The following is a 14,572-nucleotide window of genomic DNA, read 5'->3' on the forward strand; positions in this document are numbered from 1 at the left end:
TTTTACTTCTGTCTGTTACAGAATGTCTATTGGTTCGATACTTTAAGTTTATTTCCATTTTTTACCCAGATTTGTCAATTGATTTTTATTGATTGAAATCCACTTGATGCCGTGGTGCACGTATAGATATTATAATAACATATACATTATGTATGCCAATGCTTTTAAAATAACACGAGGAGTTGGCAATACAAAAATGCTTACCTGGTTATGTATGGAAACCCCGCAAAACCATACTTTATGAATTTGCAACAAACAAAGGCGCAGCATCGGTAAGTAAATACATGTTATTCATAAAAAATATTCCCGCCCAAACAGATTACTACATAAAAATGTGTATTTACTCACCAAGCACCTGTGGTAACAAAGATATAATATTGACTTTAACTTATCCTAAAGGTTAATTAATTCTCCATGTACATGTATTCTGCACTGGGCGAAATTGACCTGTAGGCGATGTGTGCGTTTTAAGGCAAACGTTCCAGGGTTTGTACCAATCGAAACATCTCGTTCAATTCCGTTAAGGCACAACGGAACCCACGCTTGATTACGAGCCTTGGCGGAATTGGCCGAGTTGTTGGTCCGGAATAGTCCGAGATACGTAACCAGATGTGTATCTACTTTTCCGTATGGAAAAAAATCTGATTAATCCGTCATTTCCACATTAAATGATAGTCGAATCATCTGAATTTTGATATACTTGATATATTTTTAATAAACTACAAAATGTACTTTCTAATTCATGACTGACTAATGAAAGCCTTGAGTTCGTAAGTTTTAGATATAGCAAGACTATCTAAAAATAGGTTCATGATGAGTTTCATAAGAGAAAGAATCAAGTTAATAGGTCCTTTTCAATTACATTTTCAAAACTTCACGCGAGGATTCACATGGAACATAGTTCCTCTCACCACTATCTCGTATCTACGGAGTATCGGGATTCATATATAGTGTCATCACACTGAATTGACAAACCTCGTTAGCACCAGTCTTCAGTGTTATCAATATTTTTTAAGATCACTGACTTAAAATGTCCATGGGAAAGCATTAGCGAATTAAAGGAAAGTTCCATAAGTGATATTTTCATTAGATGTGATATGCCTTCCCTTGAAAAAAATATTGAAGTTTTTTCCTGAATTGTCGGTGGTGAAGGATCTCCGTAGACTTGACTTTATCTAACACTGTCGAGTTACACAGTTATCACACCTGAGACGTACCCCCACGAGATGCAGGTCCTATGTAAAGCTGCCACCTTTCTCCTAGCCACCATCATTCTACTCACAGGTATGTCTTAGACTCTCACGAATAATTCAAAAAGATACAACAAAGTATTTTTCTTCAATGAAAGTAAACTACATGTATGTGAAACTATACTTTCACATATTGATTTAAGTTTTATCTATTGATGAAAATTTATTTTATCATTAACTGTATGGAAAAAGCATCGTTCTGTACAATCTCCATTCTATTCTGTGCTTGATTCCCGAAACACTAATAGCCATTGAACTAGGATACAAATAGCTCCATATATGTAATGACTTAATGATCAAACGGAAAGGAATACGATGAGATAACCCTCGGACGGGAATATGTTGAGATAACCCTCGGACGGGAATAAGTTGAGATAACCCTCGGACGGGAATAAGTTGAGATAACTCTCGGACAGGAATAAGTTGTGATAACCCCTCGGACGGGAATAAGTTGAGATAACCATCGGGCGGGAATATGTTGAGATAACCCTCGGACGGGAATATGTTGAGATAACCCTCGGACGGGAATATGTTGAGATAACCCTCGGACAGGAATAAGTTGAGATAACCCTCGGACGGGAATATGTTGAGATAACCCTCGGACGGGAATATGTTGAGATAACCCTCGGACAGGAATAAGTTGTGATAACCCTCGGACAGGGATATGTTGAGATAACCCTCGGACGGGAATAAGTTGAGATAACCCTCGGACAGGTATATGTTGAGATAACCCTTGGACAGGTATAAGTTGAGATAACCCTTGGACAGGTATAAGTTGAGATAACCCTCGGACGGGAATATGTTGAGATAACCCTCGGACAGGTATATGTTGAGATAACCCTTGGACAGGTATAAGTTGAGATAACCCTCGGACGGGAATATGTTGAGATAACCCTCGGACATAAATATGTTGAGATAACCCTCGGACAGGAATATGTTGAGATAACCCACGGACGGGTATAAGTTGAGATAACCCTGGGACGGGAATATGTTGAGATAACCCTCGGACGGGAATATGTTGAGATAACCCTCGGACAGGAATAAGTTGAGATAACCCTCGGACAGAAATATGTTGAGATAACCCTCGGACGGGAATATGTTGAGATAACCCTAGGACAGGAATAAGTTGAGATAACCCTCGGAAAGGAATAAGTTGAGATAACCCTCGGACAGGAATATATTGAGATAACCCTCGGACGGGAATAAGTTGAGATAACCCTCGGACAGGAATATATTGAGATAACCCTCGGACGGGAATATGTTGAGATAACCCTAGGACAGGAATAAGTTGAGATAACCCTCGGAAAGGAATAAGTTGAGATAACCCTCGGACAGGAATATATTGAGATAACCCTCGGACGGGAATATGTTGAGATAACCCTCGGACAGAAATATGTTGAGATAACCCTCGGACGGGAATAAGTTGAGATAACCCTCGGACAGGGATAAGTTGAGATAACCCTTGGACGAGAATAAGTCGAGATAACCCTCGGATGGGGATATGTTGAGATAACCCTCGGACGGGAATATGTTGAGATAACCCTCGGACGGGAATATGTTGAGATAACCCTCGGACGGGAATATGTTGAGATAACCCTCGGACGGGAATATGTTGAGATAACCCTCGGACGGGAATATGTTGAGATAACCCTCGGACGGGAATAAGTTGAGATAACCCTCGGACGGGAATAAGTTGAGATAACCCTCGGACGGGAATATGTTGAGATAACCCTCGGACGGGAATATGTTGAGATAACCCTCGGACGGGGATATGTTGAGATAACCCTCGGACGGGAATATGTTGAGATAACCCTCGGTAGAGAATAAGTTGAGATAACCCTCGGACGGGAATATGTTGAGATAACCCTCGGACGGGAATATGTTGAGATAACCCTCGGTAGAGAATAAGTTGAGATAACCCTCGGATGGGAATATGTTGAGATAACCCTCGGACGGGTATAAGTTGAGATAACCCTCGGACGGGAATATGTTGAGATAACCCTCGGACGGGAATATGTTGAGATAACCCTCGGACGGGGATATGTTGAGATAACCCTCGGTAGAGAATAAGTTGAGATAACCCTCGGACGGGAATATGTTGAGATAACCCTCGGACGGGAATATGTTGAGATAACCCTCGGTAGAGAATAAGTTGAGATAACCCTCGGATGGGAATATGTTGAGATAACCCTCGGACGGGTATAAGTTGAGATAACCCTCGGACGGGAATATGTTCAGATAACCCTAGGACAGGAATAAGTTGAGATAACCCTCGGACGGGAATATGTTGAGATAACCCTCGGACAGGAATATGTTGAGATAACCCTCGGACAGGAATAAGTTGAGATAACCCTCGGACAGGAATATGTTGAGAAAACCCTCGGACAGGAATAAGTTGAGATAACCCTCGGACGGGAATATGTTGAGATAACCCTCGGACAGGAATATGTTGAGATAACCCTCGGACAGGAATATGTTGAGATAACCCACGGACGGGTATAAGTTGAGATAACCCTGGGACGGGAATATGTTGAGATAACCCTCGGACGGGAATATGTTGAGATAACCCTCGGACAGGAATAAGTTGAGATAACCCTCGGACAGGAATATGTTGAGATAACCCTCGGACGGGAATATGTTGAGATAACCCTCGGACGGGAATATGTTGAGATAACCCTCGGACGGGAATAAGTTGAGATAACCCTCGGACAGGAATAAGTTGAGATAACCCTCGGACAGGGATATGTTGAGATAACCCTCGGACAGGAATATGTTGAGATAACCCTCGGACGGGAATATGTTGAGATAACCCTCGGACGGGAGTAAGTTGAGATAACCCTCGGACAGGAATATGTTGAGATAACCCTCGGACGGGAATAAGTTGAGATAACCCTCGGACGGGAATATGTTGAGATAACCCTCGGACGGGAATATGTTGAGATAACCCTCGGACAGGAATATGTTGAGATAACTCTCGGACAGGAATAACTTCAGATAAACCTCGGACGGGAATATGTTAACATAACCATGTTAACATTTTCTCAATTTCTTTCTTCTATGCAAAGTGCCTTCTTAGTCCATTTGGACAAGGCTTGAAATTTTGAATACGCAAAATCTTACCCATGGAAATTCCAAGAAGTTGACAAATATATAAGATACATTGATAAATGAATATATCTTGGGACTCTAAGTAAATTTCTAATCTCGGAACTCTACGTATGCTTTATATCCTTTGTTCCAAAATGAGACGTCTTGGCATTTTGACGGAGGAAATCAGTTATAGAACTGAAGGAAAGTTCCTTAGCTAAGATATCCCTTCGGAAATTTTAAGTTGGGGTTAGCCCCATCTGTCGAAATCTCTAATTGGTACTGGGGTCAGAAGTCACTCGGATTAAAAGTGTATTATCTACTGTAGGTGGAGCTGAGAGTAGTCTGTCCTCCTGTCCGTCCTCCCTGACTCGGAATAACTATCTAAAAGAGTACAAAGAGTATTGTCTACAATTTGTACACGGCGAGAAAACCTGGGACGATGCTAGGGCAGACTGTAACAAACATGGCGGAGATCTCGTTCAGGTCGTCGATCAAGATTTCCAGAACTTTGTCGTTACTACACTGAGAGACGTTTTAAACTGGGACAGACACGGCGTCTGGATTGGTGCCACTGACCATGACGTGGAAAAGAAGTGGATGTGGGTCACAGGTAACTTATCACGTCATAGATGACGTCACAATGTCAGAGTATTGTTCGAGTGTTTCAGTACGTAATAGTTATTTTTCCAATGTTTGTACGCAGAATGCGGCTGTCTGATTGGTTGAGATTTTTTTCCATACCTCTATGAAAAAAAATCCGAAAACGGCACGGAAAATGTGACTTCACAATATGGCCATTGACGTTGCGTATTAATTTGTGAAAAAATGTGTGAGTTGTGATCCCTTATAATACTAGTCAGTTAAAATGTGCATAAAACAATGAATAAATTAATTATAAGCGTTGATGTTAATTATGTTTTAGTTTCATAAAGATTTGTTAGCAAACTGTATGAATCCGCTAGCGGATGGTAAGGGTACTAAGACAGTTAATTCTGTGTAATGCCAACTCCGTCTGTGTTAGCCCTCTATTGTACGATAGTTGCGGTATTGCGGTGTCCGATTAAACACCTGTGAGGTCATCATAACGCGTGTCGTACGTCACCACATATATACGCAAAAATATATTACATATCATAAATTACAGAACCAGCAGTATAACTTTGACGACACTTTATAGACTTTGGGAATCCAAAATTTATCGAAATCATAACCCCAAGTGATATCACAAAAATTAAAATGAAACTTTAAGGATACGTTTCTCTCGATCGCTAAATACTTAATTCGGCGGTTTTCAATATGTATTGATTATATTTATGTTTAATACATTTTTCATCTGACTATCTCACTTTTAAATTTAACGTACATGTACCCATGTATTTGTACACACGTACTTGTACACGATTAATATGTTTTTGAATACATGTCAGTCTCTCCTCATTTTTTAGGTCACCTGAGACGAAGTCTCAGTTGACCTATTGCAATCGCCTTTTGTCCGGCGTCGTGCGTCGTGCGTCGTAAACAATTTTTATTTTCAACTTCTTCTTAAAAACTGCTGAACTAAATTCAATGAAATTTTACAGGAAGCTTCCATGGCTGAGGGTGAACCAAAATTGTGAATTATATGGTCCCCACCCCCCAGGGGCCTGAGGGGCGGGGCCAAAAAGGGTCAAATTGACTAAAACTTCAAAATCTTCTTCTCTACTCTCAGATAAGGTGGAATCAAACACTCTTCATAGATGAAAGGGTCTTAAGGTGCTTTACCAAAATTGTGAATTTCATGACCCTGGGGTCTCATGTTTGCCCCTGGGGAGGGGGTAAACTTTACTATAGTTTATATAGGGAAATCACATTTTTGACTATTATTTGTTGGATTTGTATTGGAATTCATTCTAACTTGTATCAAATTATCAGCATGGGATGACAGTTTGATGGTATGTATATGTTGGCCCTAGTTGACCCCCAGGGGCTGGTGGGCGGGGCCAAAAAGGGTAAAATTTACAAAAATTTCAAAAATCTTCTTCTCTACTCTTAGATATGGTAGAATTAAATACTCTTCATAGATGGAAGGATCTTAAGGTGCTTTACAAAAATTGTGAATTTCATGACCCTGGGGTCTCACGTTTGCCCCTGGGGAGGGGGTAAACTTTACTATAGTTTATATAGGGAAATCACATTTTTGACTATTATTTGTTGGATTTGTATTGGAATTCATTCTAACTTGTATCAAATTATCAGCATGGGATGACACTTTGATGGTATGTACATGTTGGCCCTAGTTGACCCCCAGGGGCTGAGGGGCGGGGCCAAAAAGGGTCAAATTGACTAAAATTTCAAAAATCTTCTTCTCTACTCTCAGATATGGTAGAATCAAATACTCTACATAGATGGAAGGATCTTAAGGTGCTTTACCAAAATTGTGAATTTCATGACCCTAGGGTCTCATGTTTGCCCCTGGGGAGGGGGTAAACTTTACTATAGTTTATATAGGGAAATCACATTTTTGACTATTATTTGTTGGATTTGTATTGGAATTCATTCTAACTTGTATCAAATTATCAGCATGGGATGACAGTTTGATGGTATGTACATGTTGGCCCTAGTTGACCCCCAGGGGCTGGTGGGCGGGGCCAAAAAGGGTAAAATTTACAAAAATTTCAAAAATCTTCTTCTCTACTCTTAGATATGGTAGAATCAAATACTCTTCATAGATGGAAGGATCTTAAGGTGCTTTACCAAAATTGTGAATTTCATGACCCTGGGGTCTCACGTTTGCTCCTGGGAGGGGGTAAACTTTACTATAGTTTATATAGGGAAATCACATTTTTGACTATTATTTGTTGGATTTGTATTGGAATTCATTCTAACTTGTATGAAATTATCAGCATGGGATGACACTTTGATGGTATGTACATGTTGGCCCTAGTTGACCCCCAGGGGCTGATAGGCGGGGCCAAAAAGGGTCAAATTGACTTAAATTTCAAAAATCTTCTTCTCTACTCTCAGGTATGGTAGAATCAAATACTCTACATAGATGGAAGGATCTTAAGGTGCTTTACCAAAATTGTGAATTTCATGACCCTAGGGTCTCATGTTTGCCCCTGGCAACATCCCTCCTTTATATAGGGAAATCACATTTTTGACTATTATTTGTTGAATTTTTATTGGAATTCATTCTAACTTCGTTAACATTATCAGCTTGGGATGACAGTTTGATGGTATGTACATGTTGGCCCTGACTGACCCCCAGGGGCTGATGGGCGGGGCCAAAAAGGGTCAAATTAACAGAAATTTTAAAAATCTTCTTCTTACAGCCCAAATAAGGTAGAATTTAATACTCTTCACAGATCGAAGGGTCTTAAGGTGCTTTACCATAATTGTGAATTTCCTAGCCCTGGGGTCTTGCGTTTGCCCCATGGGAGGGGATAAACTTTACTATAGTTATAGGGAAATCACATTTTTGACTATCATTTGTTTTATTTGTTTTGAAATTCATTTTTTCATTCAAATTTACTGAAATATTTCAAAAATCAGGTGACCGTTAAGGCCCATGGGCCTCTTGTTTTCTTTTATGATGTTAAACCTACCAAAGTAGTGTTCCAATTTGGCAATACATGCAGAAGGGATAGCTAATTATTCCATCTGTGTTTTCAATAATATCACGTCTGACGACTTTTGAATTTTCAATTTGATAACAACAGTATCTTCGTAGGTGAGGCCAAAATGTCAGAAACGTGAATGAATCAATTAAATAGTGATTATTACCTTTTTTTGCGGTTGTTCGGTCTCAGCGTCTTATATTAATCAGCCGTATATAAAATTACACAACCGCCAGTCTATAACGTACACCGTGTTATGTGTTACATGTGAAGTGGTATGTGAAGAAACATCAATAGCATGTCTATAACTAGCAATTGTTATTGTAACCCTGGTAAATACTAGCCGCAATATACCGCTCGGCTAGAGAGATCTTCTCTTTAGCTCGATCAGTTGAGCGTAAGACTAGTTAGCCAGAGGTCCCGGGTTCGATCCCTAGTGGAGGCAGTGATTTATATTTAATTAATCATGCGCTCTGTTACACTATTTATAAATTTCTTTAACGGCCCTATTACTATTAGTTTACCAAATAAATTGAACAAATAAACATTCCATCATTGGAATGTATCCGCCATCATTCGACCCATTGCTTGTGTTTCAGGCCAGGAATTGACTTGGTCCTTTTGGCAACCTGGAGAGGGTCCACATCACACTGGGGGATTCCTGTTCGTCCCCAGTAACGAGGCCGAGGACTGTGCCCAGATCCGTCTGGACGACGCCCTAGGGAGGTGGCACGACTATCGCTGTAGTGGATTAGGAATTCATTATTCCTATATCTGTCAGTACTGTAAGTATAATGATGATTCATTTATTTATTTATTTAATGCCACGAAATTTATTTATGTATTTAAAATAATGATAATATCGGCAATTCATGAAATAAAAAATATAAAGCTAGATATAAAGATTTTATTGACAATTCTTTTTGGCCCTGTATGGTACTTGGGGGGGGGGGGGGGGGGGGGGCGAAGGGGGGAGGGGGTCCTTGACTGCTGACTCCTTCGTCCCCACTCTGTGTATGTTGTGTGTTGATATGTGTGCTGGCTCCACCGTCAACTCTCTGTGTATGTTGTGTGTTAAATCCTTGTTGATATGTGTGCTGGCCCCACCGTCACCCCTCTGTGTATGTTGTGTGACATGTTAAATCCTTGTTGATATGTGTGCTGGCCCCACCGTCACCTCTCTGTGTATGTTGTGTGTTAAATCCTTGTTGATATGTGTGCTGGCCCCACCGTCACCTCTCTGTGTATGTTGTGTGTTAAATCCTTGTTGATATGTGTGCTGACTCCACCGTCACCTCTCTGTGTATGTTGTGTGTTAAATCCTTGTTGATATGTGTGCTGGCCCCACCGTCACCACTCTGTATATGTTGTGTGTTAAATCCTTGTTGATATGTGTGCTGGTCCCACCGTCACCCCTCTGTGTATGTTGTGTGTTAAATCCTTGTTGATATGTGTGCTGGCCCCACCGTCACCTCTCTGTGTGTGTTGTGTGTTAAATCCTTGTTGATATGTGTGCTGGCCCCACCGTCACCCCTCTGTGTATGTTGTGTGACATGTTAAATCCTTGTTGATATGTGTGCTGGCCCCACCGTCACCCCTCTGTGTATGTTGTGTGTTAAATCCTTGTTGATATGTGTGCTGGCCCCACCGTCACCCCTCTGTGTATGTTGTGTGTTAAATCCTTGTTGATATGTGTGCTGACTCCACCGTCACCTCTCTGTGTATGTTGTGTGTTAAATCCTTGTTGATATGTGTGCTGGCCCCACCGTCACCCCTCTGTGTATGTTGTGTGTTAAATCCTTGTTGATATGTGTGCTGGTCCCACCGTCACCCCTCTGTGTATGTTGTGTGTTAAATCCTTGTTGATATGTGTGCTGGCCCCACCGTCACCTCTCTGTGTATGTTGTGTGTTAAATCCTTGTTGATATGTGTGCTGGCTCCACCGTCACCCCTCTGTGTATGTTGTGTGTTAAATCCTTGTTGATATGTGTGCTGGCCCCACCGTCACCTCTCTGTGTATGTTGTGTGTTAAATCCTTGTTGATATGTGTGCTGGCCCCACCGTCACCTCTCTGTGTATGTTGTGTGTTAAATCCTTGTTGATAGGTGTGCTGGCCCCACCGTCACCTCTCTGTGTATGTTGTGTGTTAAATCCGTGTTGATATGTGTGCTGGCCCCACCGTCACCTCTCTGTGTGTGTTGTGTGACATGCTAAATCCTTGTTGATATGTGTGCTGGCCCCACCGCCACCCCTCTGTGTGTGTGTTAAATCCTTGTTGATATGTGTGCTGGCCCCACCGTCACCCCTCTGTGTATGTTGTGTGTTAAATCCTTGTTGATATGTGTGCTGGCCCCACCGTCACCTCTCTGTGTATGTTGTGTGTTAAATCCTTGTTGATATGTGTGCTGGCCCCACCGTCACCCCTCTGTGTATGTTGTGTGTTAAATCCTTGTTGATATGTGTGCTGGCCCCACCGTCACCCCTCTGTGTGTGTTGTGTGTTAAATCCTTGTTGATATGTGTGCTGGCCCCACCGTCACCCCTCTGTGTGTGTTGTGTGTTAAATCCTTGTTGATATGTGTGCTGGTCCCACCGTCACCTCTCTGTGTATGTTGTGTGTTAAAGTCGTTGTTGATATGTGTGCTGGTCCCACCGTCACCCCTCTGTGTATGTTGTGTGACCTGATAAAAATTAGTGTTGTTTATATTTTGAGTGTTTATGCTATTCGATGAGTTTGATCACGTGTATTTCAGATAAGGTAGACACGAACTCACAGGCGCCAACAGTACCTCGGATGACCACGGAAGCTGTGAAACCCCCACATCCAGTGTCAACCACTGGCATTGACGGATCCACGGGACAGCAAAACATCCACACAGCGGACTATTTCAATACGATGGAAACCACAGCCAATAGTGGTTTATATATTTCTACTGAACACTATGTCGACTCCGACACAACCAGCATTCAGTATGATGAAAAGTCTGAGGATTAAAATCCATGATTTCTTTCGAATAAAAATGTAATGATAAAACATCATTAAAAGCGTGCATGGTTTAATGAAGTCTTGTGTCAGATTCTTTTGTAAGATAGATGTAACAGCCGAGCCAAAGAGACAGAAATCTGGGGGAAATGCGATAGACACGTATGTATGAGTCAGAAGACATCAAATCAATGATGACCTTGAACACTGATGTCGGATACAACTGATGACTGCAGAGGAGAGGATATCGGAAATGGCTAAGGTCAAAGAATTGTATAAAAGACGCCCAGGATATCTGCCAAAGGTCAAAGAATTGTATAAAAGACGTCCACGATATCTGCCAAATGTCAAAGAATTGTATACAAGATGCCCATGGGCCTTAACGGTCACCTGAGATTTGAAATATTTCAGTTAATTAAATTGACCCTCTTTGGCCCACCCATCAGTCCCTGGGGGTCAGTCAGGGCCAACATGTACACACCATCAAATTATCATCCCATGCTGGTAATGTTACCATATTGGAATAAATTCCAATAGAAATCAAACAAATGATAGTCAAGAATGTAATTACCCTATATGAACTATAGTAAAGTTTACCCCCTCCCCAGGGGCAAACGTGAAACCCCAGGGTCATGAAATTCACGATTTTGTAAAGCACCTTATGACCCTTCCATTTATGAAGAGTATTTAATTCTGACTTATTTGGGTCTTAAGAAAAAGATTCTTGAAATTTCAGTCAATTTGACCCTTTTTAGCCCTGCCCATCAGCCCCTGGGGGTCAGTCAGGGCCAACATGTACATACCATCAAACTGTCATCCCATGCTGATAATGTTAACCAAATTAGAATGAATTCAAATAGAAATCCAACAAATCATAGTCTAAGATGTTTAACAAAGTTTACCCCCTCCCCAGGGGCAAACATGTGACCCCAGGATCACGAAATTCACAATTTTGGTAAAGCACCTTAAGACCCTTCCATCTATGAAGAGTATATGATTCTACCATATCTGAGAGTAGAGAAGATTTTTGAGTTTTAGTCCATTTAACCCTTTTTGGCCCCGCCCCTCAGGGGGTGGGGACCATATAATTCACAATTCTAGTTTACCTTTAGCCATAGAAGCTCCCTGCTAAATTTCATTTAATTTGGTAAAGTGGTTTTGGAGAAGAAGTTGAAAATGTAAATTGTTTACGGGCGCATGACGGACCACAACGGACAAAAGGCGATTCGAATAGGTCATTTGAGACTTCGTCTCAGGTGACCTAAAAAGACGCCCAGGATATCTGTCAAAGCCAAGGAATTGTATAAAAGACGTCCACGATATCTGCCAAAGGTCAAAATTGTATAATGGACACCCAGGATATCTGCCAAAGGTCAAAGAATTGTATAAAAGACGTCAAAGGATATCTGCCAAAGGTCAAAGTATCGTATAAAAGACGCCCAGGATATCTGCCAAAGGTCAAAGAGTTGTATAAAAGACACCCAGGATATCTGCCAAAGGTCAAAGTATCGTATAAAAGACGTCCACGATATCTGCCAAAGGTCAAAGAATTGTATAAAAGACATCCACGATAACTGCCAAAGGTCAAAGAATTGTATAAAAGACGTCCACGATATCTGTCAAAGGTCAAAGAGTATAAAAAACGCCAAGGATATCTGCCAAAGGTCAAAGAGTATAAAAGACACCCAGGATATCTGCCAAAGGTCAAAGAATTGTATAAAAGACGTCAACGATATCTGCCAAAGGTCAAAGAATTGTATAATGGACACCCAGGATATCTACCAAAGGTCAAAGAATTGTATAAAAGACGTCAAAGGATATCTGCCAAAGGTCAAAGTATCGTATAAAAGACGCCCAGGATATCTGCCAAAGGTCAAAGAATTGTATAAAAGACACCCAGGATATCTGCCAAAGGTCAAAGTATCGTATAAAAGACGTCCACGATATCTGCCAAAGGTCAAAGAGTATAAAAAACGCCAAGGATATCTGCCAAAGGTCAAAGAGTATAAAAGACACCCAGGATATCTGCCAAAGGTCAAAGAATTGTATAAAAGACGTCAAAGGATATCTGCCAAAGGTCAAAGTATCGTATAAAAGACGCCCAGGATATCTGCCAAAGGTCAAAGAATTGTATAAAAGACGTCCACGATATCTGCCAAAGGTCAAAGAATTGTATAAAAGACGTCAAAGGATATCTGTCAAAGGTCAAAGAATTGTATAAAAGACACCCAGGATATCTGCCAAAGGTCAAAGAATTGTATAAAAGACATCAAAGAATATCTGCCAAAGGTCAAAGAATTGTATAAAAGACATCAAAGAATATCTGCCAAAGGTCAAAGAACAAAGAACATGTCTGTGGTCTGTGGTACATCACAGTCCACCAATGTGGATATACACAAAATTCGGTAGATCAAATCTTACATCAGGATATAGTTAGTATGCCCTTGACACACTTTTCAACGCCCGGGGTCACAGTGTCTCGAATCCCAAGGTGTAACTGCATACTAAATTGGAAACTTAATAACATTTTTGGTGTCAACGCTAGGCTTCAGTGACACTGCAATCCCGACATCCTACTTCTAATCAAGGGTGAACATTCATATTCATAGCAAGGCTGACCTTGAGCTTTGACCTTCAGACCTGAGAATTAAAAGCAATCTTTTCTGACGTCAGTAAGGAATCACTTTAATTGAAGTTAGAGTCTGATAATCTTATGGAGTTCCATTCCAGGATGCACAAGCATTTTTATAGCAAGGATAACCTTGATCATTAATGTTCAGACCAGAGAAGCAACAATTTTAGTGAGGAATCACTATTACTGAATCACATGGAAAATAGTGCTCTATTTATAGTTGGAGACCTCGCCTTAAAAGCAAATGACCCAAAGCAAGCACCTGCAGTGAAAAGAACACCCAAAAAGAAGTTAGTTAGACCCAATTTAATCAGAGATCTTTGTTAGTACCACTCAAAAAACAACAGACAACTACATGTCGCTGTTCAAGAGAGCCTGAAACCAAGATGGTGTACTATGAGAGGTAGTTTGTGTCAAATTAATAAAGGTGTACATTTAACATTCTAGAATTTAAAAGAGGTCCAAGGGACTGCATCACTCTCATGGTATTCACTAGTTTGATTTTGTCTTTCAGTTATTAAAAGATAATTGATTACTAGGCCGTTCAGGTCATCATCATCACAAGTCTTTTTAATGTTTTAACAAATATATATGACCCATGTGACCTTGAATTTTGGTCAAGATCATTTCTATTTGCAAACTTTAGAGGGGCTCCATCCTAGGAACCAACCAGCCAAATATCATTATCTTAAACGAGTTGTTTAAAAGTTTTATAAATTTGACCTGTGACCTTGAATATAGCAAAGATAATTTCTTTTTGCAAATTTTGTGTTGCTCCATCTCAGAAACCTATATCATCCAAATATCCTGATCTTAGGCCTTTTGATTTGTGAGAAGTTGTTTAAACGGAAAAGTTGAGACCGGGCAGATGCCACACCACAGCATTAAAGCTGACTTGACTCTTTGGGTCATACATGTATGTGAGCTAACTGTTTGCGACATCAAAAGTTGATGTTTTATCTAAAGATTTGTTTTCAACATATCTGAAATTCGTGATCTCCTCTTAACTAGACAGTGACCAA

At 40.7% G+C, this 14,572-nt stretch overlaps 1 protein-coding gene across 1 annotated transcript; it reads left to right on the top strand.

The window, feature by feature from the left end:
• The first annotated feature begins 1,088 nt into the window (after positions 1 to 1,088).
• LOC117314714 (lithostathine-1-beta-like) lies at positions 1,089 to 10,995 on the top strand. Its single transcript, XM_033868803.1, has 4 exons — positions 1,089 to 1,284; positions 4,666 to 4,950; positions 8,536 to 8,721; positions 10,689 to 10,995. The coding sequence occupies exons 1-4, from the start codon at positions 1,227 to 1,229 to the stop codon at positions 10,928 to 10,930; spliced, it is 771 nt and encodes a 256-aa protein (XP_033724694.1). The 5' UTR covers positions 1,089 to 1,226; the 3' UTR covers positions 10,931 to 10,995.
• Positions 10,996 to 14,572: the final 3,577 nt, after the last annotated feature.

This window comes from Pecten maximus, chromosome 16 (assembly GCF_902652985.1).
Source record: "Pecten maximus chromosome 16, xPecMax1.1, whole genome shotgun sequence".
In the NCBI taxonomy this organism is placed as follows: Eukaryota; Metazoa; Mollusca; class Bivalvia; order Pectinida; family Pectinidae; genus Pecten; species Pecten maximus.

Coding starts and splice junctions, on each gene's coding strand:
- LOC117314714 (XM_033868803.1), top strand. CDS start 1,227: ATGCAGGTCCTATGTAAAGCTGCCACCTTTCTCCTAGCCACCATCATT. Junction 1,285..4,665: donor CACCATCATTCTACTCACAG/GTATGTCTTAGA, acceptor TATCTACTGTAG/GTGGAGCTGAGAGTAGTCTG. Junction 4,951..8,535: donor GAAGTGGATGTGGGTCACAG/GTAACTTATCAC, acceptor CTTGTGTTTCAG/GCCAGGAATTGACTTGGTCC.